General features: G+C 47.8%; 1 protein-coding gene across 4 annotated transcripts in view; it reads left to right on the top strand.

Annotated features, from left to right (window-relative positions):
• The window catches only part of LOC144944586 (CUB and sushi domain-containing protein 1-like), a 785,462-nt gene that overhangs the window by 271,951 nt on the left and 487,001 nt on the right, over positions 1–26,510 (top strand). For all 4 annotated transcript variants that reach the window (XM_078872870.1, XM_078872887.1, XM_078872877.1 and 1 more), the window contains exon 3: positions 24,281–24,393. In XM_078872870.1, the coding sequence (XP_078728996.1) occupies positions 24,281–24,393 (113 nt within the window). The remainder of the gene's footprint in view (positions 1–24,280; positions 24,394–26,510) is intronic.

Genomic DNA, 26,510 nt, shown 5'->3' with positions numbered 1-26,510 from the left:
ATCCTGGAGAATCTCCAACCATTGAGACAATTGTCCCGATGGCTGTTGAACTCGCAAGGCGTACTGCAGTGCCGCATGATCTGTGTGGACGGTGAAATGACGACCGTACAGATATGGGCGATACTGTTGAATGAAGTTAACGATTGCCAATAGTTCCCGATGGGTAACACAGTATCTTTGTTCCGCCGGAGACAACACCCGACTGCCGTACGCTACCACACGTTCTACGCCGTCAACAACCTGCGAAAGCACGCCCCCAATGCCCGTGTTGCTTGCGTCAGTATCGAGCAAAAATGGTTTTGTGAAGTCAGGATAATTCAATGGCGGAGCCCCCACTAGAGCGTCCCGGAGGGAGCGAAAAGCAGCCTCCTCCTCCTGTCCCCAGTGAAACCTGACCCCCTTCGATGTTAAGGCATGTAAGGGCTTTGCAATTGTCGTGAAATCAGCGACAAAGCGTCGGTAGTATGACGCAAATCCAACGAAACTCCTGACCTCCCCCACGGAGGTGGGAGTCGGCCAGGAGCTGACACATTGCGTTTTGGCGGGATCAGTAGCAATACCTGAGCGTCCGACAATGTGGCCCAAATACCGCACCGATTCGCGTAGCAAATGACATTTCTGGGGTTTAAATTTCAAATTAGCAGCCCGCATTTTGAGGAAAACCGCACGCAACCTCTGGAGGTGTTCATCGAATGTTTTACTGAAGACGATGACATCATCTAAATAAATCAAACATGAATCCCATTGCAACCCAGCCAAGACCAATTCCATTAAAGTTGCCGGTGCTGAGTGGAGCCCCATCGGCAAGCGGTTAAATTGGAAAAGGCCGTGCGGCATACGGAAAGCAGTTTTAGGTTTAGATTCATCATCCAGAGGGAGCTGCCAGAATCCTGAAAGCAAATCCAATGTGGAGAAGAATCGCGCCCCTGCCAAGGCATCAAGCGATTCATCCATCCGAGGAAGCGGGTATATGTCGGCTACAGAAATTTTGTTCAGCCGACGAAAATCGACACAAAAGTGCAATGATACGTCATGTTTTTTAACTAAGACAATCGGCGCACCCCAAGGGCTGGTAGAAGGGGATATAATATTGGCGGCTAACATGTCATCAACGGCCGATTTGACATGGTCCTTTTCGGCGGGACTCAACCGAAAAGGATTTTGGCGTATTGGCGCGCTGTCACCCGTGTCAATATGGTGTCGCAGCAGTTTAGTACAACCCAGATCGTATTTGTGTTGACTAAAAACGTCGGAAAACTCGCGCAGGAGGATTCGAAGCCTCTCACGCTGTGAGACGGACAAGTCCGATGATCCCGCACAAAGCGCATCGAGCCACCCTTCATCACGGTCCGCATGTGGTTGCGAAGGAGGAGCAGTGCTCACGTGACTAATGACGGGTTCCTCACAGGGTACCGACGTCGCGTGCGCAAGCACGGTCCCTTGAGGAACCACAGTCATACGCGATCCCACATTGAGGACCGCGATGAAAGGGTCCCCGTCCCCTTTCACAATGGTCTGGGCCGTTATTAAGTCAGGTCCGTTAACCCCGGCTCTAGATGGTCCCAACAGAACCCCCTGGCCCCAATCCCCTTAGCAAACGGTCGACGCAGCCTAAGAGGCACAAGCATCTGAGCTCCCGGCGGTACGCGTACCGTCCTCGCAACCAGCGCCGGTACCGCCGCAAATGCCATCCGACCCGTAGAGGGGGAGGGCAGGAACGTAACACGTCAGCCCGACAGGAGTTCAATGCAACCCTGGTCGACTAGGATACGAATCGGCATTTTGGCCAAGAAATCCGTCCCCAACAGGCACGAAACTGCCAGCGAGGAGGAGACCAATATCAGGCCGGAAAATTTGATGTCCCCAATACAAATTTGCGCGCAGATCTGTCCAATAATGCCCAGTGAGCCCCCGTTAGCAGCGTAGCATGGAACATCAACGGGGAGCAAGGAACGGCTTTGAACGGGGAGAATGTTATGAATCAATTCGGAAACAATAGTTGCCGATGCTCCCGTATCAACTAGGATCCGCACCTCAACCCCGTCAATATGCCCCACAACGACCGACGACCCCGACGACGCGGCAACAACGCGATGGGCCAACTCGGACCACTGGCCCGGTTGGAATGCACTCCCCACAGTAGCACGTTTCGGCGCGACGACAGGCAATTTACGACCCCCGTCCATTGCGGTGCGTGAGTGTGTGACAGGTGTGTGCGTAGGCCAAACACGTGGGGTGCCACGACTCGCCGGAGTTTGCTGGTGAAGCTTGGGTAGAGGCGCGACGTCCTGCTGAGGCATCGCCCCGCGCTGTCGAGGAGCCCGGCATCCTGAAGCCACATGGCCCCGGAGGCCACAATTGTAGCAGCGCGTGAGTGCTCCAGATGCCTTGGGCTGATCCTGGCGGCTCGGTCCGTCCCGAGCTGGTCGTCCTTCGGATCTCCATTCCATCGGGCGATCGACGGCGCAGATTTCTTCCGATGGGAGGGTGGTTGCAGCCACGGTATGGCTGGCCGCCGCCTTGCTGGCCTTGCGACGCTGGGACAGCAAGTTCGCGTGGATGTGTCGCGCGGCCCGCAGGGAACACATCTCCGTGTGGTCTTGCGCCAAGACGACAATGTCCAACTCGTCCGCCAACAGCAGGATTTTCTCCGTCACCATGGCATCCATCCCTTCCTCATCCATCCGCGGGAAAGCCGTTTTCGCCAGGGCCAGGAGAGCTGTACGGTACGCCAGGGGCGACTCCTTGGCGCCCCGCTGGCGATCGTAGAACAGCTGCCTGCAGTCCGAAGGTGGTCCATAGACTGCAACCAGGAGTTGAAGCACCATCTGCAGCGTGGCGCACTTCGCTCTCGGCGCCGAGGTGAGGGTAGCGAGGGCATCACTGTCGAGCATCGCCGGCAGCGCGCAGAGTGCTTCGTCATCCATCCATTGTGCCATCTCTTGGTGAGCGAGAAAGCGTCTTTGGAAGCCACCCCAGTCACCGTCTTCACCCACAAACTCCTTGAGAGGTGGTAAGCGCTGTTGTAACGCGGCGTCCGCAGTCGAGGATCGCTCTCTGTCATTCCCGTCACTCCGTACGGTTTTGGCGCGAAGGGCGTGTGGCATCGGCGGTCGCTCTGTTGGTGACACGCTGGCCGCTCCTGACGATGTGGCGGCTTCTGTTTGCCGAACGTCGGTCACGTGACGTAGCCCGGCACCGCCCTCAACATTCACTGTACCCATGGCAGAAAATTCGAATTCGGGCCCCGTGGAAATGGCGGGAACCGGCGCTGCATGTCAGCTGTCATCGCTCCGTGCAGCTCCTCCAGCCCCCAGTCGAGTAATTTCGTCCAATGTGGCGGCTGCTGCGTAAAGTAGTTCCGCCAGTCGTGAATGAGCCAGCCGCAGTCCGTCAACCGACGGCCCTCATCCGTCCTGACGTTGCGGTGTGGGTGGACTTGGCCCTGGCTGCTTGGAGTCGCCTTCAGCCATCTCGGGCTCAAAGTCGGCCGTGGTTTCCTCCGCCCCCGGTTCCCTGGTACGAGCCGTTCGTCTCGTGTCCATCCTTTAAGAAAACCACTTCTGACACCAGATCTAGTGTGGTTCAAGGAGGCTTGGACGACGTAGTCGGAGGCACACTTATTTATTCAACACAGTTGTATCTACAGGCCGAGATATACAACACTCGGAGGAGTATCGGCCCCTCCACTCGTCTAACTGGGAGATCGACAACCTATGTTACAGCTAGCCTATTCCTAGGTCCTCCACTATCGGGCTAGGGGAGGCTAGCTAACCCAGCCCTGGTTAAGCTGGGATTACGGCACCCTGAGTTCCCAGACCGGCTCTTACAAGAGGATCGGCTCTGGGCTTTTGGGGCCACGCCACTGGCTGGCCTTGGTCGGTCCTGAGAAGGACAGCGATCCAAGGGAGTCCCAGGGCTTATCTAGCAGGTCTTCTTGCTTCTCTGGTTAAAGCTGAACACTCAACCCCGAGCCCTCTGGCTCACCGCCTCATATAGCAATTCCCTCCTGAGGGGTGGGGCCGTGGGGGATACCAGCGCCGTATTAGCCCCCCAGGCTAAACGGCGCGGACGTCGATGTAAGCACCTGCTCGCGTACAGACATAGCCATGCCCAGTGTGTTTGTTTCCCATCCGTATCAACTCTATAACACCCCCTCCGTAACACCTCTACATCTATACTGAAATGTTGCTCTTCTCTCTTTCAAAGTAGCAAAGTGATCAATTACTCTCTCATTGAAAGCAGGCATGTTCCTGACTAGTTCCCTCTCCATGGAAAGCATAGCCAGTGCATTCAGACGTTCCTGTCCCATTACATTTCTCAGGAATGTCTTGATTCTTTTTAAGGTTGAGAAACACCTCTCAGCTTCAGCAGTTGTCATGGGAGTGGTTATGAGGATGTTCAACAGAGCAACAGTCTCTGAAAAAGTATCCTGGAGGTTGTACTTCAGCAAAACCTGGTACAGCGCCAGTGCACCACAGCAGCCCTTGAATTCTGGACTCTCATAAATGAGAGCCAGTTCAGTCTTCAGCTTCGCATTATTTAACATAGGGTATGTCCTGACAGTGATGTTCAGAGCCTCAACAGGGAATGTATGGCCATGCTGTTGAAACATCTCTCCTTGTAGCAGTGTGGCACTTACAAGGTGGTCGGTAAAGGAGAACCTTTCTTTGGTGTGGACCAAGATTGTGTCGTAGACCTGACAAAATAAATACATTTATTTTAGTTATAAAATAATTTTTGTATTATAATATAAATATGGAGATACAATGTTTCCATCCCGACAGCAACAATGTGTCAGGCAGAATCCATATTTTATATCTCCATATTTTTTCAAAAATGTATGCTATTGGTCACCCTTTACATCTGTCAATGTGTTTTACAAATATTTAACCAATGAAAAGCATTAAAGAGCTTGGAAATTATTTTGGGGAAAAAACAGGTTTTCTTTCGTTTCCTGAAAAGTAACAGTTTTGGACATACAAGGCTTCCGTCCGACAACGATGTTTGTTCCCACCAATCGCTGCACAAGTTAAGGATACATATGATGACGTAAGCACGTTAGTGCGAGCCCTCCCGGAACCCATAGAGAATGCATTGCCGTGCCTGCAGTTCGAAAAAAAACATCTTTGAATGTAAGTTTATGGGAACACTCTGGGCGATTTTCAGCCAGAGTGAAATCGCCCAAAAAGAGGTGGTACTCCACAGAACGTGACATGACGCTGATTGGACTATATCCAGAGGCAGAGTGACGGCTAGCGTAACTCTGTGGTTGAATGAGATTGTGAATGTGATTAAAAAAGTCCCTTTCACACTTTGGTGGTGCATCGCCCAATCGCCCTAATGAAGAAACCGCCCCTGACCTTCATGTCAACATATCTAGCATAGTTTAGTTCAATCTAACTATATGACAGTATAGTTTATTCAAATTCATTAACATCGAAGCATGACTTCCAGTACAAAGCCCATCACTATGAGGCTATAACTTATCAGCGCACACACACAACACAAAAACACAAACATTGCCTTTCTTTAAACTCCTACTTTGCCAAGTTTTGGAAAAATCAGTTTGAAGAAATGTCCTAACAAGTACAGATTAGAAGGTACAGAAAATCAATACATCAATAACATTTACTCCTGGTCCGCTACCCCAGAAGCCTGTCTTGGAACTCAAGGCCGGAATAAGTGTCTGTATGCACCATGAAAAACCCAAGAATCTATCATTATAGCGCTGCGTTTAAATATACTGCAACATCATTCTGTAAGAGTCAAATGACTACGCTTATGCTTAGGTTGATTCTGGGATGGTTATGGTACTTTGCTAATCACAACAGTAGGGCTCTTTTTACACGTGTAACCGTTAAAAATAAGCCTTGAATTATTTTTATACATTTGGTGATATCTATTCCTGAATATACACGGGTTTAAGGTACAATCCAACACACCGTTGGGCTGAAGTAGTAACTAATTTGCACGTTTCGTTTACGTGACATACCTTACCAATTGGCTCTGTTGGGTGGTGGCGGGTTAACGACACTTGTATAGGCGATCTAACCCAAGAAAACATTATTACGAAAAAATGTGGTCGCGAAAGCCTACTACGTGTCAAACATACAATTCAAACTTAAGAAAAGTGTGTGGGCTTGGACAGGACACGTTGTTCGAACAGATGATGTCTGATGGCCAAGAATAATAACGGAATGGCAGCCGAGGGATGGGACACGTGAGACAGGACGGTCACCGGGGAGCGATGGAAGCTGTTTGTGTGCAGAAGCTTTGTGAATATTATTCTTAGGTTTTTTCGGTAAAGTCACGTAGGTAAAAAATGTAACCGTCACAGCCACGACAGCTGTGACGGTTCCACCTGAAGACGGAGGCTTGTGTTGCTTCCGAAACGTCGTGATTTTTTATTTTGTTTTATTTTACTTTTACTAATTAACATTTTTTACCTACGTGACTTCACCGAAAAAACCTAAGAATATGAATCCTTGCAGTCACGAAAGCTTCAAATCTAGAATTTGTGAATATTACACCGCAGAATCTTGAGAAGGCGTTGGTGGTTTGGGGGAGGCCTTCATCCAGCAGTGGAATGACCATGGCCGATGATGATGTTTGTTATACTTGAACGTTCCAAGCATATATCGGTGGCTGATGCCAAGTGGCAAAGTGAATTATCACCAAAGTTGTTCATTCATTTTGAGTTGAAACACGAGCACTTTTTTTTTTCACCTAAATGCGAACGTTTCAGTTCACCGTGCGTGAGACAGCTGTCACGCACGGTGCCTCTGCAGAGCTGGGTAACAGCCGCCGTACATCACGGGACCCCCCGGGGGCCTGCAGGGAAGGGGTAATATGTGGAGCGAAACGGAGGAGCTATCTCCTCACCTGCTCACCTGAGGCTCATCTCCTTATATGGGGACTCCTCTACTTACGAACATCCGCCTTACGAATTTTCAGAGATACGAACAAACCTGTCCGTGTGTCCAGTGGCTCGTTCGGGTCCGAGAGTCGTGAGTTCAACCGCCGCGCAATAGACGGCGGTGGTTTTCCGGTGTCATTGCCCAGCATTGCCCAGCATTTCTGCCTGGGCCGCCGCCATTGTTTGTTGTTGTCACTGTGCGGTTCACTACGACGTCCTCTGTGCTTTTCACGTACATCGTCAAGCCGCATCGTGTCTCAGAAGCGTAATGGTGATGAAAGTGTCGAGGGTGGTAGTAAGAAGAACAAGTGGCATCTACAGAAGATTTTACAAGTTGTAAAGCCATTCCCCGTGTTTAGTGTACATGCTTTACAACATGTATGGAATCGACAGGAGTAAATTTGGACATACGAACAAATCGACTTATGAACAGACCTCTGGAATTTAACTCGTTCGTTTTCGAATTTTACCGTGATCTTTTCACTGGCATGGGAGACTACTCTCGGCATACCTCTCCTCTGTGACTGCAGGAGCACGACACAACCAATAGCGGCTTTCTAATGCTCCAATGACAACTCACGCTTCCTGATGTGACCACTGCATGCCATGCGACACGTGAGTTTCTTCCCACACATGCCAAACATTCTTGGAAATGCGTCTGAGGAGCCAATGTGACTTTCCTGCGAACACCCATTGCCTCTTGACCATCATACCTACGTGACTTTACCGATAAAACCTAAGAATATGAATCCTTGCAGTCACGAAAGCTTCAAATCTAGCATCATCATAAACTTACAGTATGTCAACAGTGATGTTGTACTATGGATGGACTGGCCCCTGTATTGACCACAATCATGTCCAGTTTTCATTCTAACAAAAGCAAGAATAGATTTATATTTCAAAACAATACAAGAAGCATTTACACTCCAGCAAAAAAACAATCAAAAACGTGAAATCGTGACGAATTAGCTGATGATCACTTGCACGATGACCTTTGCAGGAAGTGACTCGTAACAGCTTCTTACACAACCTGCTCTTAACACGCTGCTGTGCTGTAATAAAACACCATGCTTCATGGGGGGCATGGGACGCTGGTTGACCTTTTAAACCAGCTAAACTGCTGCTGGCAGTAATGTTTCATTTTCTAGCAAACAAGCCGTGCAATTACTCCTGGACGAGCGGGGTTCTCTGTAAATCACATCTCTCTCTGTCTCCACAACGCTGCGCAAGCCTTTGGAAAGACACCCGACGAATAGGTTAATCAAGCTCTGCAGGATGTTGTTGTAATTGCCAAGAATTCAATGGCAAATTAATGCATTTATCGATTTTTCTAAACTGCCAATGTAGTTAACATGAATGGTCTGGTGTTTAAAAACTCTTTATTTAATAATAATGCAGTAATTCAATTACAACTGAAAATACTCACCCGGCGTTATGGATACGGCGTCCACGACACGGACAATCAGCAATTAAAAACAGGCCCTCTGACTGGTACTTAACGGTCCTGAAAGGGGATTGGTTAAAGGCAGGGAAATTGAAGGGATTGGAGGAGAAATACAACATGGAAAGAGCGAGGAACAGAGGATGATTGGCGGGGAGGATGGTTGGAATCCGTTAGGAAAAGTGGAAGGTGATTGGCTGGAGGGAAAGCGGAAGGTCAAGGAACCTTCGGGAAAAGGGCTTGAGGTGTGTATGAAGGGGAAGCGAGGGAGTTTGGGACACTTGGAGAAAAGGGAATCTCTGAAGAGCTGTGTGTGTCGTGCTGGAACAAATAAATAATGATTGAAGACTGCTGTGTTGGGTGTCACTGCAATATCAAGGCCAATGCTATGCATGGTTCACTAACAATACCGCAGCCTGAATGAGACTCCCAACCAGAGAGGGATGCCCGGAGAAGCGTTTTGTGACAACGAGCAGCGCAGCCATCGACTGTGCAGGCGGTGCAACTGCACATCGGGGTCCACGGGCCACGGGAGCCGTAGGTAGTCAAGCCACGAAGAGGGGAGGGAGGGGGTGGGGACACAACATTGGATATGGATGGGGGGGGGGGCATTTCATTCCTCGGAACCGGGGGGCACGTGCCAGCTGTGCTGCGCCGCCACTTGATCTAACAGCTTTTGAAATGTGTGATTGAGTTTGATGCTGTGGTTTCTCGAGTTTTCCTGATGATGATATTTCACAATACCAAACCAATTGCAGTGGTGGGAACACCCACACACTTGGGGATGGAGGGCCCTTTTGCCAGGGACAAGGTGGAAAGCCTAAACATACATGTAATGTGTGCTGCTTTGTTGGAAGTGAAGGCTCCGTTTAAAGGCGTATTTCTTCAATATTTTGCTGCTTGGGTGGTGTCATTTGTAAAGATGTTGAATGAACAATAAAACAAAATATCGACAACTTTTTCATTTTGTATTGCAAAGATACTACTTTCAAATGTTTAAAATCTCACGCTGCTCGCTGTAGTGAACTGGAAAGGCTGTGATTAACTGGAATAATCCAGTCGGTTAAAGCTTCCTCAATTCTGGGAGGATCAACCGCGATGCTTGGCGAGCTGGCAGCCCTCTCCCCCCAACAACCCTGCCCACTGTTCCAGTAGCCCCACCCCTTAGCCCACAGAGTGGGTCGACCCTGAGGTCATCACATTTTCAACTAAGACAAAGCCGCAATGTGTGCAAATATTTGGGATAGTGAGACAGTTTTTTTTTTCTGAAACCATAACTGTGTTGGCAAAAACTGGATATTTGGTCGCTTTACATTAGACCAACGGTGCTTGTGTAATGTAGTAACTTGGCGGGAGACGACCTTACGGGTAGCACACTCTTTATTAACACCAACTTATATTACACGGGTGGCTAACTGCAGCCTTAACCCACGGGGTTCCCCTGGCTACACCCACACGGGCTCTTACGCCCCGTAGCTTCTCGGAACCCACCCGGCTGGGGTGTCCGTCTCGACTCTGGGTCCCACAGCCTCGTCCCACATGGACGTCAGACCACGGGTCCCCCAGTCTCGCCTCCGAGCCACACAGGGTCCCGGCCCTTACAAGGACAGCGGGACTAGGGGTCTCAGGGCCCTACCTCTTCAACTCCGTCTTCGATCTTCAACTGGTTATCAACTCCCCGAGTGCTCCCGCGCGTCCCCCTTTATAGTCCTTTATGCGGACGTCGCTGAGAGCACCCACCCCAGTTGACCAATCACTGCGCGCTGCCCACGATCCTATTTCCCACCTTGTGTCAGCGCGCACAACCACGCACCCCGCGCCGCCCCGTGATCTATCACTGTCGGCGCGCGTCAACACCACCACTACACTTGCAACGGGGTAGTGGGATACAGGGTGATTGTATAATTATCATGGAAAAGCCTTGAATAGGCCGCTGATGGCCCACAACAGGGCTATCGGACACTGAGTAATAACCGCATTCATGTGGCGTTTGTGTTTACATATTTGCAGAAATGCTGGCCATGTGGATACGCACACAAGTCAGTGGCACTCAATGTGTGTTCTTTGGGTCTTTCGGTAAAGTCACGTAGATAAGTTCAAAGAAAATAACAAAAACCTACGTCGTTTCGATCGCAACACAAGTGGTCGTCATCAGTAAAAGGGATCAGCTTCTAAAGGCAAACTGTTTATAAAGGTTTGAAATGGGCTTAGGCCAAATGTCAGCAGCATGGGTGGGGCAGCCAATGTTAATGTAAGTGGTGGACAGCGACCGCGACGGTGGTGGATTTTCCACCAATTAGAGGGCTGCCAGGTAAAAAATAGCATGTTCATGTAAGATCAGTGAGCAGACTCCACGGCGAGTGCGCTGAGATGGCTATGTTAATGTGAGAGATGAGCATGTTAATGGCAGATCGCAGAGCTGCAACCTCTAGGTCGGCACGCGAAGGTGGCTGTGTTAGTGTGAGAAATTCAACCCGTTAATGTAAAATCATAGAGCCGAAAATAACAACTAACATCAGAAGGTGGTAGGATGGGAACATCACCGCCAGTCATGACTTAAACTGGTTGATAACGTCCTTCCAATGATTGCTCAGCTTGTACCCATCTTCTTGGTTGAAATTGTGTCTGTATATATGGATGGCTTCATGAAAGAATCTTTGTTGACAGCCAGTGGGTTTGCAAAGCACCTTCGTCTTCGAGAAATCAATTTTGTGTGAGCCCACCACATTAAAACAATGATCAGCCATGGCCGAGGTATTGGTCCTACAGTGTTTCAGATCTGCCTTATGTTCACGAACACGGTCCGAGACATGTCGCTTAGTTTCCCCAATGTAACTACTGCCGCAGACACAGCTTAGTTTGTAGACGCCGGGGTATTGCATGTCAGGGATCACATCCTTAACAGATGGGATCAGATCACTAATTTTATGTACTGTGTTAAATCGAACCTGGATCTTGTGTTTGCTCATGATTTTGGAAATCTTTTTATTGACCTCTGCTATGTATGGCAAGGTGATGGTTTTGATTGGGTCCTCAGATGGTTCTTTCCCAACGGTTGGGGTGATAGCTTTACGGATTGTGTAGTCTGAATATCCACTCATCTTGAGAGCTTGGCGTACGTGTTCCAGTTCACCGGCTAGGTGGTGATGGTCGGAAATACAATGAGCTCTATGGTGTTGAGTTTTGATGAGGGAATTATTCTGGGATGGATGGTGGTGGGAGTCAGGTTTTAGATAAGCATCCGTATGGGTGGCTTTCCTGTACACAGTATCCCATTGAGCCACCTGGTCTCTTTTCGATTAAAACATCCAAGAACGGTAGCTTGCTATCCGTTTCCACCTCCATGGTGAATTTGATGGCTGGGTGTAGGGAATTGATATGGTTGAGGAATTGGTTCAGAGCTGGTCGGCCATGTGGCCAGATGACGAACGTGTCATCTATGTACCTTTTCCACAAGGACGGACGTAGAGTGGATGACTGGATGGCATCTGTCTCAAAATTTTCCATGAAAACATTGGCTACAACTGGAGATAAGGGAGAACCCATTGGGGTACCATCAACTTGTTTATAGAATGTTCCATTCCAGGTGAAGTAAGTGTTGGTGAGGCAGTATCTCATACCTGACAGCCCTTTAATTGGTGGAAAACCCACCACCGTCTCGGTCGCTGCCCACCACCTACATTAACATTCGCTGACCCGCCCATGCTGCTGACATGTGGGCTACGCCCATTTCAAACTTTTAAACAGTTTGGCTTTAGAAGCTAACCTCTTTTCCTGATGACGACCGCTTGTGTTGCGATCGAAACGTCGTAGTTTTTTGTTATTTTCTTTGAACATATCTACGTGACTTTACCAAAAGTCCCAAAGAATATTAATTCCTGCAGTCACGAAAGCTTTAAGTCAAAACTCAATTTGTGCTTACCATTTACAGATTGTGCACTTGTATACATGCAGGAGAGTGCTCATTACAATTTCTTGTCTGCTCTGAAGGTAATGTTCTTTTTACAGCAATAGCTGCAACACAATGGTGGTTGTTATATATATATATCTTACATTGAAATAAACACAACTTTTAAAACTACTTTTCAAAAAAGCCAGCTAAAATGAAAACCGAAACTTTTAATACAAAATCTATCTCGCACCAACAAGAAAGACTTGGTTACTGGAGGACTGGACAGTTGTCAATAAAGAAACTATGACATAGAGAAAAACGAATTCTTAAAATTGAACAATAAAAATACACAACTAAACTGAGCCCTGTTAAGGAAAAGGATTTTCGAAAGCTGCATTGGAATCTTTGATCCTTCAGAAGGAAAAGCAGCTCCGAGATTTTTAAATAGCATGAGGCCTAATCTCCTCATGCAAAACTTTGAGCGACCGAGAGCGTGCAAAAAAAACGCCAACATAGGTTCCCATGATCATAATAATACTTGTGTAGTGAGTCCAACTGAGTCACAGACGTTGTCTTGGGAGCAACACTATTTATTCAATGAATCAACATAACATAACACAACCTACACTTGGGTGTTGAATGCTCATCTAGCCACGCTATGGCAGAACTAGACACGGTTCGCTATCCCAGCCCTGACCGCAAGCTGAGTCCCGGACCGCGTGGCTAGAGGCTTATTTTACCTGACGTGGATCTTCTTTACCAACAACCAGAAGAACCCCGAGCCCCTCACGGGTCCCCGTTAAATCGGCCTGGGCTGGGGCTGGCTTCGCCCCTCGCCCCGCCCACCTTCTAGATCTCTCAAGCTCTTTCCCAAAGGCTCCCCAAGAGCTCTTTTATACCACGGGACCCCCCAGCGGCCCCCGTCCACCGGTGGCCCCCCTCCAATATCATCCGGGCACGTGTCTGCAGGTCAACCAGTGTGTCATACCCCAACGTAACCCTGGCTGGCTGACGCTCCCTCTCGCTCCCTCACCGGGAGCCCGCACCGCACGCGCATTGTACGTGGTGCCTCCGCGCTGACCAGAGCTACCCCAAGTCCCGCTAGGGCTGGTACGACGCCCCGTAAGCGGGATGCACATTACGACAACACAACATCTGCCGTGGCTTCGTAAGCCCGGCACCGCACAGTGACAATGACAGTCACTACACTTGTGTCTTCAGGGAAGCCGTGCACATTAGCGGACAGCAATTTGGTTTTGACGAAAATGTTGCCCAATGGGCTCCGATAACCTCGCAATTATGTGAACCACACACACATGCTTCGACAAACAAGTTGTTACGTGCACGCTTACTTTTGCTCTCACCTTTGGCACAAAATGGGGGACAAACCAGCCAACAACACCCCGGGCAACTTCGTATCATCCGCCCAAAAAAAATTGGCATACAATAATACGAAGAGCCAGTCTACAGTTAATAGGGATAATCATGCAATGGCTGGCTGACTACTACCTATGACACTGTCATGCATGGGCGGTGTTTGTTGGGGGGGGGGGCACCGAGCCCCCAAACTGAACACCTTTATGAAAACAATTTCAGTAGTTTACAATTAAGATTAAACAAATATTAATTATTTGCACCCCCGATTCCTAATGTGAGGGATAAAGCGAACCCCTGCTCCTTCCCCCCAAATGGAGAAGTCAAACTCCGCCTGAGCTGTCACGTTTATCTCTAGTCAAATGATGACAACACTGTTGGCCCTACCAGCCTATATTGTATTTATAGATGACGTATACCACGTCAAAGCGTCTCATGAGGGTGGAGCGCCTCAAAGGCATTTGAATGAAATATCCTGTAAAACCTCGTTATTTCGGTATTTGATCATTAATAGTTGGGGATAATTCGGCACGGCTGCCTTTCGTCACATATACAGTATTAGTAATTCGCCATGAGCCGAATTGGCGTACCGAATGGTCCAATTTGGGCATGCGCGTGGAGCGACGCCGCACGCCACGACCAGAACAACGACTCAGTCTGGTGGCGGCGCGCCTGGTGAGCGTGGTGAGCGTGGTGAGCGTGGTGAGTGTGGTGAGCGTGGTGAGCGTGGTGAGCGTGGTGAGCATGGTGAGGGTGGTGAGTGTGGTGAGCGTGGTGAGTGTGGTGAGCGTGGTGAGCGTGGTGAGCGTGGTGAGTGTGGTGAGCGTGGTGAGCGTGGTGAGCGTGGTGAGGGTGGTGAGTGTGGTGAGCGTGGTGAGTGTGGTGAGCGTGGTGAGAGTGGTGAGCGTGGTGAGAGTGGTGAGCGTGGTGAGGGTGGTGAGTGTCGTGAGCGTTCGTGCAGAGCCGTCGCTCTGGACTTCACCTTGTTTGTGCACTCTGTGCAAGCCAACCCTCTCAGACAAGTCGTCTACACCAACATCGAGAAGTAATGGAAGGGGACTGAAGTAGAAATCCCTCAGTCTGCGATTCAAATCCAAAGTTTTAGGTAGAACTGGTTCAGGTGTGTCAGTGCGTACGGTGTGTGAAGAGTTTGGAAAACAAATTCGGAAAAACATTTTTACTTGGGCAGGAGGCACTGGGGAGCATCGTTGTACACAATTCGGAATATTCGATAATTCGGCAAGGCCAGAGACCCATATGTGTCGAATTAACAAGGATTCGCTGTGTATAGAAAGCCTTGTTCCCCTTGCAGCGTTGTGGCGTTACACACAGCCACTGTCCCCAGTTTGTCTCCGTGTGTGTGTGTGTGCACAACCGAAAGCGCAAATCCACACTGCTTCCATGTGTTGTGGAGCACATGTCGGCACCCGTAATCCCGTGTGGTCGGTCACACGCCACGGGTCCCCGTTCTCCATAGGAAGCAGTCAGATCGTACAGAAGGTCCTCATCAGTCACCGGCCTCCGTAAGCACCCCGGGGTGACTACGCTGGGGCCGTGGTGCAGTAGCGGCTTTTCTGTGCTCTGGGAGCTAAATGATTTGGGATCAATTCTTGTTCGTGAATGTCAGGGATGACCGATACAACAACTTGACCTGAATTTCACCCCCTGAGGTCAGCCCAGCTTAGCATAAATTTTTGTTGTGGCCGGGCATATGGGTTTAGCATCGCCACGTGGGTGATTGCCGTGACTGAAGTGTCCACGAACAGCAATTTGACCAAGAGTCTATAAGGCTACAGAGAGGCTCTCTGGTTTTGTATCTATGTATATAGGGCGATCAAAAACATAGTTCGGGAAAGCAATGAGGATTGCATTGTTTTGTGTTTGCTCCAAAGGCCTTCAACTTGTGGGAAGTTGTTGCTTCAACATGGAACAAACCAAGTACGAGTTAATAATGATACAAATGTACGGAAATAATTACGAACATGAAACCACTGTATTGTACTGACAATTACGTGAAGAAAGTTTCGAAATACGCCTTATTTGGGGAGTTGGATGAAGGTGGCAAGCGTCTAGCAAACAAATAAATAAATAACGGCTGACTGAAAGTCAGTTTCAAACTTTCCCACTTTTAAGGCTCCTCTATTCTTGTGTTTGAAATTGCCATTGATTTGTTATTTTTATATTTCAAAGACATTTTCAAACTGTTTTGATTCACAACCTCTAAAAGTTCCCACACATCTTGAATAGGTCTTTGCAATAAAAAAAACAGTATTGTAACCATTCTTCTTGCACTGTTCATCGAGCTTCAAATTTCGTGCCAATGAAAGCTCCCGCTGACATTTTTATCATAATAATATTTGAGCAATTGTTTTTTGTATTATGCTCTGTGACAAAACACATTACTGCTAAACTCATTGGGCCCTATTGTGATGTTGCAGTAAACTTACTTGGAAGCGCTGACTCTCACCGACAAACATTTGGACGATAACTGACTGTGTAGGTCAGGGGTGGGGAACCTTTTTTCTGCCAAGGCCTATTTCGATATTTATAACATCATTCGCGGACCATACAAAATTATCAACTTCAAAATTTGCCTGTTATATTTGGTCAAACATTTAATTAACTCGCCCCTAATGTGATGGCTGGAACTGCTTCTCTTTGTTAAGGCGTGTGATGTTAGCTGGTATTCATGATGTTGCTACTCGCAACTGCTTTTCCAGGTTTGCTCCTAGATTTATTGAATTTTGAGTCCCGCCTGCGGTTGCCTTGGCAGGACCACACTAAATGATTTCGCGGGCCTTATACGGCCCGCGGGCCGGACGTTCCCCATCCCTGGTGTAGGTTTACGCGGTTGTGCCGTGTAGCTTTCCGACGTGTTTTTGGTGTGTGCCGTGTGTTATTGTGCAGCGTTGTGCCCGACATTGCGTGTAGCAGAGTATATCGACAAGGCTCAATTATTTCAACTAACTACTCTATGGGACGTCTGGCAAAAAAAGACATTACCAAGCTGCAGGGTGTACAACTTTTTTTGGCACGTGTCGTGACGGGAACTGCTCACCGAGCTGAATTGGCTTCCGGTTGCTGAACGAATTCATTATGACGTCGCATTCGTTACAAAAAAAGTGTTTGCTACAAATTACCCACGATACCTTGCTGATCTCGTCAAGGAACATAGACCATCACACAAACTCCCGTCATCCTCGCAGAAGCTGTTGGCTAACCATTGAACGAAGATGGTCACCGCATCGCGTGCTTTCAGATGCGCTTCTGCGGCCGTCTGGAACGTTCCTTCCGATATTATGAAGCCACTGGAGCCCTGCACATTTAAATCATCCAGATCTAAAACTCATTTCTTTAGAACTGCTTTTTGTGTTTAGTTGGTTGTCTTTCCCCTGCAGCTCCAATTCGCACGGTCGACTACGTACGGTGCGCACAAAGTTCAACGTACAGACCCACATTTCTCTCCGCGGTCTGGAGCCTTCTTCACTCCTTCGCGTCGGTGTGAACCATCACACCTCATGCCAACGAACACGCAGCGCGACCAGAAAACACATGAGAGACGTCTGGAGAGGTCGTACTTGAAGTCGTTGGGGAAACACCTGTGCTTATCTCTCGTCCCTTAACGAACTTTAACCCCCCCAGAGTCACCAAAAACTGGAATGGCTGCCGTCGTGAGCATGGAGCCATCAGCAGTTTTTGGGTGGGTCCTTCATTCTGATCGGCTTGGAATGGCATTCCAAGAACTTGCCCGAGTGTGGAAACCATCAAGGATCTTGCGATCTCGTAGCAGCTCACTTTGGGTGAAGGTGATGGTGGTGACATTTGATGTAACACTGTCAAAATACTTTGAGTAGTATCTATAATGTGAACAGCTAATTTAATTAAGGTCAAAGGGATCCAACTATTTTAACTTGCGTAATTTAAGGGTAGGGGTGTTTTTTTCTGATTCATAAATGATAATGATACAACCAGAATGCCTCCCACTGCAGTCTTGATCTCAAATGAAAGCTACCTTGCTTCTTCTCGGCTCGAACAACATTGAAACTGATAAGTATAATAAAAACAAATTATGAAATCGTAGTCTTAAGTAATCTGTTCATTTCTATGGGAGCTCAAAAAGGCAGTGTTAATGGGGCGTGAAAATAATTAGTATATTCAAAGTTCCCCGCTCATTAATTGTGCGTCTGGCATTCTCAATCTCTGCACAAGCGGTGGGGAGGGGGGGGGGGGTAGCGCGAGACGTCGATATCACGTCGGCTCATTCATATTCATAACCGCGTGCCATTCACCTCTCGACGTAAGCCTCGGGGGCGGGGGGCGGAATTGACACGTGACAGCAATTGTGACGCTCGCGAGGGACAGCGCCTGGATGCGCTCTGATTATTATAGTGACGAATTGGCACGTTCTGTTTATGTAATAACCCTTACTAGTGGGCTGTGTCGAGTGGTGGCTGGTTTTAAAGACATATATTTACGCGATCTAACCCAAAAACCCTCTATTATGGATGATATTGGTCGCGAAAGCCTACTACGTGTTAAACTAAGTTGCATCACGAATGCTTTAACTGAATGGACTTTCCACAAGGTTTGGGTGTCAGTGATATAGTGCGCGGTGATGTGGCAGCACGACACTTTAACAAGACTTCAAAGCGGCAGAAGTTTGCATTACACTGAATGTCAACCTCTGCATTTTCATAAAAATTCATCATTGTGTTCTTGGTATGCGATTTCTTTTTGTATTTTCCCCTAATTGTATTCTTGCTGCGCTTGCGGTGTTGAGTCCTGCGATGAAGTGTCTGTTCAGATCTCTGGCAAAGCAGTGCGACCCTGTGTTAGAGCATGGCCAATGGAAGAGAGTAAATATCCTCGTATATAAAATAACTACTCAGATCCCTTCAAGTGACCTCTGTTTCACATTGCAGAGAGCAGCACATCCCTACCGACAGCTGTTTGTGACACTCAAACCATTATTTTATTCTCACAGCTGGGATTCATTCTAAATTAATGCAGTGTTTTCTTTGTGCAGCCATTGGTGACTGGGCTTAGACCATCAACTCACTCCACTAAAGGACCCAGTTTGATTACAGATGGCTGTCTGAATTGTATATATATATTTGTATCAACAAAGTAAACACGCAAAAAAAACATAACCAGGATACGAAGGATCACCACCAGTCCCCCGGAATGGACGATTGGGTAGAGAATAATATGGTCGTGATCTAAGGCAGGAAAGAAGAGCAAAGTGGAAAGAGAAGAAGAGATGTGAGGAAGAAGAGGGCATGGAATGGAACCAGAAGAAAAAACTAGAATAAAATAACTTTATTGGTACCAATGCTCCTACAAGGCCATGCGGGAGGGCGCGTTGCACAGTTTGGCGCCAGCCATCGTGGAGTTCGGCGGTCGTGTCACGACAGTTCTCTGCGGCGAGGAGCAATGTTTCTAAAAACAATAATAGCCCCGACATCTCTCACAATAAAATTAATCACCATCTGGGATCAAACCCCTGGGCAATGAGTTGTTGCTGAAGCGTGTGTTACCGGCTGTATGACCGGTTGCCTTACCTGTGGGTCATCAATGAAGAGACCTTTTCCGAGTTCCTTCAGATGTATAAAAGCTTAGATCTGCGTGTGTCTGAAACGTCGCCTCAAAAGGGAATCGTGATTCCTGATTTCGAGGAGAGGTCCCCAACCTTTTCTCAATTCCTCGGGTGCGCCAGTCGTGCCATCAAGGGGGGCCCTCTTGCCTATCCATATGGGGCGCGGAGGGGGGGGGGTTCCCCACAGATGCGAACGAAGGTTGCGTGAGGAGGGCCTATAGCCAGTGTGAGCGACGGCTAGTTTGTATTGTGTGGACGTTGAAACTCTAGCACACCGTGCGTGCGTAGCCAACCGTGCTAATCGGAGGTGTAGGAGGTTGGAAGGGACAATAAACGAAAGAACAAAAATGCGGTTCGAAAGAAATTCGTTTTCATATCTAGATGTAAAAATGTCATAGCTTCAGCGGCTTCCTGATGAATACATAGATGTTTTTAAAGTTGCGCGTGTAAAGGACATTGAAGGTAGCAGCGATGTCCTTGGGAGAGATCCTGAAGAATTGTGTCTCATTAAGCTAGTGCGGGGCCTGTAGCATATGTTATAACGGGGCCCTAAAAATATATATTAAAACACATTTTTAACTTGCATAGCAAAGTAATTGTATTTTTTCATTCGCTATACAGCCAGATAATACGACAAATCGCTAACCTTAAACACCCAATCGTTCATAGAAGTTGAAGGCGGTACAGTACGATAGTAATAGAGCAAGTGCAGAATCAATTAACCGGAATTGATAGCTTCAAAGCATTTAGCGCAGGGCCTTTGAAAGTGCGGGGCCCGTAGCACGTGTAGCTACTTTGGCGAATATGATCATTAATCCGGCACTGCCCCGCCCTCCCGAGTCAAGTCTCTCACGTCTGCATATTACAACGTGGGCGGACCCTGCTACTCGCTGTGCCAGCATTGTTGTGTCCTGCGGCGTCTGTTAAAAGAAAATTGGTGTGGAAATACTTTAAAGCGAGCATTCACTTCGTGAGCAACGCGCATCTCGACAGCGCGATCGACACGTACCAGGCGAGCTTTTTTTATTTTGCCAACGAGAACTTTTTTTTAATTTTGGCGACGTTAAAACAAACGTATTTCAGGAAAATTCGTCACAGTTTCAATTGGATATAAATCACGCCGATTGTTTTTTTTTATATATTTTTTTTGCACTCGGTAGTAAGTCGACAGCAATTATACGCGGATGTGACCTTGGTGGCCGTAGCACTTCACTTCATCTTCAGCGTGGGGCATGTTGTTGTGTGCTTGGATTTAATTTAAAAATGGCAGAAATACACATGCTCATGTCAACGACTTGCAATTATCCACAACAGTGAACGGTAACAGCGGGAGTTTGTAAAGTATTGCAGTCGTATTCTACTTAATGGGGCTTTTCTGTAAAAAAAAACATGTTATTGTTTAAGAGTGGGACATTTATTCCTGGTCTATTGAATGTCAACTTCTAATTTTACGAACAAAAACGCTGTAAGCACACGACACGTGCTACTGGTGAATATGCGATTCTTACCATTTGTGACATTTCACTCTTTGGCGGTGCAGGAACATTGTTGTCCCTGCTCGGTGCACACAAGCTAAAATACTACTTACACATTTAGATTTTCTGCATTTTAATTATGTAAGTTGCTGCTCATCGCCCAGATGTCTCCCCCCCCGTAGCCTGATATGTTTTTTTGGCTTAGATCATGTAAATATAAATGTGTTATTAAACCTTCCCACCACCCATCACAGCCAATCAGTAAGGTTTGTCACGTAAAGAAAACATGCCAATGTGAACAAAACATGCTAATGCTAATGTTGTGTTTACGTGACAAACCTTACTAATTGACTGCGTCGGGTGGCGGCAAGTTTAACGACTCATTTATATTTACGCGATCTAACCCAAAAACCTCTTCTGGACAATATTGGTGGCGAAAGCCCTCCCACTCCACGTTAAACAGACTGAGGTGTGTGTTTCTTGCCATATCTGTGCCTTTATGAAGCTCATGAGGAAAAAACGTAGCGATCCATCTCCCGTTCGGAGATTGCCATTGTCAAATTGGAAAGAAAAAAACTTAACACGTCCATATAATCGCATTTTAACTCTCCCAAGAACGAGAATAGAAATGGGTGACGAAGCGTCTGCCATTGCAGCAGCAACGTTTTGGAACAACCGAGGTTCCTCGCCTTCACGTCATCAATCCTTCGTATCAGAACATATTCTGAAGCAGAGGATTAGTGCTGGATACAACTGCATTTGCAAATGTGGTTTGTAACTTTCATCCTTACCCATGTACAGTACCGATAGTTCAATTTTGATGTGCAATTTTATTGAGGGGCTGTGTGTTGCCTTGGTGTGGTCTGGGACTGTTTTTGTTGTTGTTTTGCTGTCTTGCCCAAGCTTTAGAATTGTACGTACGTATGTTGACCTTCTTTCGCACCATACGTAGCCAACCGTGCTTATTGGTTATACAATGTGAACTTATATACTTTATCCATTTTATGTATTTATTTTTAGTGATTTGCTTACCTTTACTATACTTTGCACTCCTATCCTTTTGTTTCCTTTGTTGTTGTAAATTTCTGATCCACCGATACTGGACATCTCTGAAAAATAACTTAATAGCTCATTGGATTTATCCAGCATGAATAAAGATTGTTTTCTGTGACTGGCCTACTACAGGATATGTCAATTAAAATACACCTCCCACACTGGCACAGTGGACTGCAATTCAAATTGGAATAGCCGGAAAGTGCGTTTGCGTGAAGATCATCCAAATATGTTTTCCATTTATTCCTGACAATTCTTTAAAAAAATGATTCGGCTCGATTTGTAAGCAACGTTTTTCACCAGTTTGCATGTATGTATGTTGACCTTCTTTCGCACTGCACATAGCCAGCTGTGCTAATTGGAGGGAGGAATGGGTCTCTGTCATCATTTCACACAAAACTTACCACGGATGATGAGGGTGATAGTGATTATCTACTTACCAGCGGAACATTTCTAATCATCATCATCTTTCCCATCATTACCATTCATATGTTTATCACAATTATCACCATCATAATCACCACCAAAATCGTAACTGCGTGCTACTGGTGCCAATTCTGGCATGGTTAGACTCCCCCCCCCACCCCACTCTCCAGCGTGCCCGTGCGGACCGCTCGTGTCAGTTGATGACGTGAAGAAGGCCGAGTGGGTCGCCGCCGCTCCACTCGGCAATCGCTTCAGGAGCCCCGCGCGGGCCCAAGGTGCAGGACGCAGGAGATTCTGGCACGAATGGTGAAAGTGCGATCGATTGAAAGTCTGCCCACGACTGGCGGTGGTGGGGGCACTCTTCCCTAACTGCGACCTATCCACGACCACCGTCCACACGTTCCGCCGCGCGGGACGTGGCTTGCATGAGAAGTGCAATTTTAGCAGTGCCAACAATGGCCCGTTGTGAGTTGAGTTTGGGCGGCAACGGGTGCCGTCGGTTGGCTAAAAGATGGATGAAATTATGGTCAAAAACACTTTGTTGATTGTGCCCAAAGTGTGTTTGAGCTATTTCTACAAACGTTGGAATGCAGCCCTTTGAATACATTTTGATTACATTTTATAAAGTTCACCCCTAATTCTGACACCAGTTTTTCAAGCAAAATAGACATTTCTGATTAGGCTAATGTCTCCGTTATCAATTGCGGGTGATGGCATAATTTCACGTGGATGTCTGTTTCACTTTGTTGAACACTCTCTTGCAGTTAGCCATTGTGTGGTGTAATTGTGCATTATATTTCGCATATTATTCTTAGCCAAACAATCCTTCAAAGGTCCCTCAGTATTATAAACACGGCCACAGTTCATTACTAATTCCATATCAACTTTTCTTTCAACTACAATCATGATCATTATAAATACAACTTTCATGTCATGGCTCATGCGGGGAATGGGGTGGGGGGGCAGCAGCACGCACGGCCGCCCCCTGCCCGTCGCTGCCCTCCCACGTGGGGTTTGATGCGGCCGTGTTGGAGCTGCAGAGGGCAGGCAGCCATGCGGGTGGGAAGGAGGCGAGATGTTATGGCCCTCGCCTGGTATGCGGGGACGTGGTGGGTTCGATCCCAACCCTGCTGCCTGCTGTACATTTGGACGTTGCATGGCTCTCTCTCTCTCCGTGGTCGCGTGAATTTTTGTACGGTTCCTCCGGTTTGTCCCTCCACATTTAGAACCGATGTTACGTGTTTAGAGTATTTGGCTGCTATACATTTTCACGTGATGATAAGCCGCTTCGTCGAGCTATCATTTAAGATAGCCAGGTTCGCTTCTTTAAAAAGGAGCTACATAGCTGAGTCAAGCCTTACCTGGTAAAATTGCGCTGTTTGCTGATGTCCGCTTGATGTTTTTGGGGCTTTGCTCGGAGAATGCTAAAATAAATCTCTGACTGGAGTGTCCACAGCTGCTGGGAACTGGGGGACGATGGCTTAGGCACGTCAATCACGCGAATTGTTTGACCATCCTTCAGCCGTGCTGGCCGTTGTGGGTTGGTGATGGGAGCACATTTTGTGTCACCTCTCGCAGAGCATCGCCTGGGTCTCAGTCCCCCTATCCGTGTGTACGTATGTGTGCTGAACTTCTTTCACGGCGTACGTAGCCAAACGTGCTCATCGGAGGTATACGTCTCCACACCACTTTGCCACGATATTGATGATGTTGTTTACAGGTGCATGCATGTTACCATATGAAGAGGATCACAGAGTTTGTGTCCCATTAACTATTCAACAGATGTTTCTTGAATCGCACCCCTCCGTCCACTCGCGAGCATAAATGGGTATACCACATCCAATCAGCACGTCGCGAGTGGTGGGGCAAAGTGTGGGCACTTCCACCTCTTCAACGACATCTGCCCAGCATGGAAGAGCAGGTCAAACATCTTTTAGCGTGGCTCTCTCGAGCTCCTTGTAGTGGAGACCCCTCTGCCAGCAGTAGCGTGAGCTAGATGTTGCAGGGCTGCGCCTTGACCCTTTATAGTGTTGTTCCATGAGTAGGGGAGAGAGGCGGTGTTTGCTCTGCTTGCGTGCTCTAAGTGGGTCTCCCTCTCTTGCAGGTTGACAGGGTTTCAGATGCCAGCACCAATCAGCAGCTCCACCAACATGCTGTCTCTCCGGCTCACGAGTGACTTCGCCATCAGTGGACAAGGCTTTAAGCTGCATTACGAAGGTGAGTGTCTACGCGAGTATCGCTGGTAGGCGACTGTCATAGATTTCTGTCAAATATGCAAGGTCTAAATCTGAGGAATGACAACAAACTGAAGACAAAAAGCAGTTGGAAAGAAATTAGTTTGTCCATCTAGATGATTTAAAAGTGCACAGCCCCAGTGGCTTCCTCATATCGGTAGGAAATGCTTTGCCGACGGCCGCAGAAGCGCGCGTCTGAAAGCGTGCGATGCTGTGGCCACCGCCTTTGTTCGACGGCGAGCCGAAAGCCGCTGCTGCTTGGAGGATGACCGGAGCGTGGGTGCGAGGACAGCGTCAGACCTGCGGGGTTAGTGGCTGGGTAGGAGGTGATATGCAACCACAGTGGTGACAACGAATCCATGGTGGTTGTGATCGCTTCCAATCCGCATTTGCCGTAGTGTCATGCAATCTGGCGTAGAGCAGTCTGAATCTGCATAATGCAGAGCGATGTGAATCTGTGGAATCTATTTTGGTCTAATGGATCATCTAAATGCACCACAAAGGGCACCTATTTCCTGTGCCGCGTGAGCTCTCAGGCTTAAAACGCGAGGCCCTCGAAGAGTGTACGGGGTCACTTATTCTCTCTCCTTTTTTTGTTTAAACACCTTCCTATTTAATATGCGTGAATAATTCCGTTTCAAAAACCGAGGCACGTTTACTTGAGTATTTATCCAAGACAACCCCCCACACCGAGTCGCGGGACTTTTTTTTATTTCGTGGAGGGTCCCGCTGTCATGGGTTTTTATTTGAAGGTGTCTTTAGCCGATTAGTGAGTTGTTTATTATACACGTGGCAGGAATTCGGAGCACCCGGAGAAAACCCACGCGGGCGAGGGGGCAACGCTTAATCTCCGTACAGATTAAACTAGATGGCAATCATTCCACTTGCAGTACCGCCTTCTCCCGGACGAGCCCAGGGTATGGCACCTCCTGGACACCCACCTGGAAGGGAGTTTCAGAACATCATCTGTGCGGTGCCAATAACAGGACGCGTATTCACGCGGCAGACGACTCAGGTCGATGGCTCATGACGACAAATTTGGGGCTACACGACGCGGCACGGTGGGGCGGGGGGCGAGGTGAGCACCTTCAAAGAGGGGGCACGGTGAAGAGGGCACCCCTGGAACGTTGGGGGTTCTGCTGCTGCCACGGTGCTTCCACGTGCCAGACGACGGTGGCTACGACGCTGCACGTGGCTGCCCGTAATCCGGTGCTGTGGAGGCAGCAGCGAGGGTTGATGGATCACCGCACACAGATGGTGTTGTGAAACTCCCTTCTTCCCGTGGCCGTCGAGGTGGCGCCATGCTCTGGGCTCGCCATGAGAAGGTGGTACAGCATCCTGTTTCCATCTGTACGGGAGTAGAGTGTTTGCTGCTTCGCGCGATTGAGTTTTCTCCAGGCGCTCCGGTTTCCTCACACGTGTATAATAAACAACTCATTCATTGGCCAAAAACATCTTGAAACAAAAACCCAACAAAGCGGGACCCTCTAGAAAAAAAAGTAGTCCCACGACTCCGTGTGGGTGTCCTGGATAAATACGAAAGTAAACGTGCCTTTATTTCTTGACGGAATATTCATGCATATTAAACAGGAAGGCGTTTCAATTAAAAAAGATAGAAAAACGTTATTTATTTTCAGAGAATATTTGTGAAAAACAACTCGACAGACTCTTTTTCTACTTAAAAATTATTTGACTTGGCATGGACATGGCGCTTAAATGCCTCAGCAATTCAAATCACCTTACATGTCATCTTGTACTCTTAGGTTATTTCGGTAAAGTCACGTAGGTAAAACATTAAAATTAATGAAAGTAAAATAAAATAAAAATCACGACGTTTCGGAGGCAACACAAGCTTCCGTCTTCAGGTGGAACCGTCACAGCCACGACAGCTGTATCAAGTAAATGAGAGATTACAGGAGCTACCACTCCGTTTATATAATGGTTGGAGAGGGGGGGGGACTGGGCAAGTACAGCACACTTTTTATTCATATGGTAAGGTGAGGCTTAAGAGGGTGAGCCTTTGTTATGGAGAGGTACGGTTTGTGACTCAACCTGTGAAAACAACTGAACATGGTAAACCTGTAATAGTTGTCTGTCAAA

This window comes from Lampetra fluviatilis, chromosome 2 (assembly GCF_964198595.1).
Source record: "Lampetra fluviatilis chromosome 2, kcLamFluv1.1, whole genome shotgun sequence".
NCBI lineage: Eukaryota > Metazoa > Chordata > Hyperoartia > Petromyzontiformes > Petromyzontidae > Lampetra > Lampetra fluviatilis.
The sequence above is the reverse complement of the archived record's forward strand: the minus strand, read 5'-3'. Positions and strand labels throughout refer to the sequence as shown.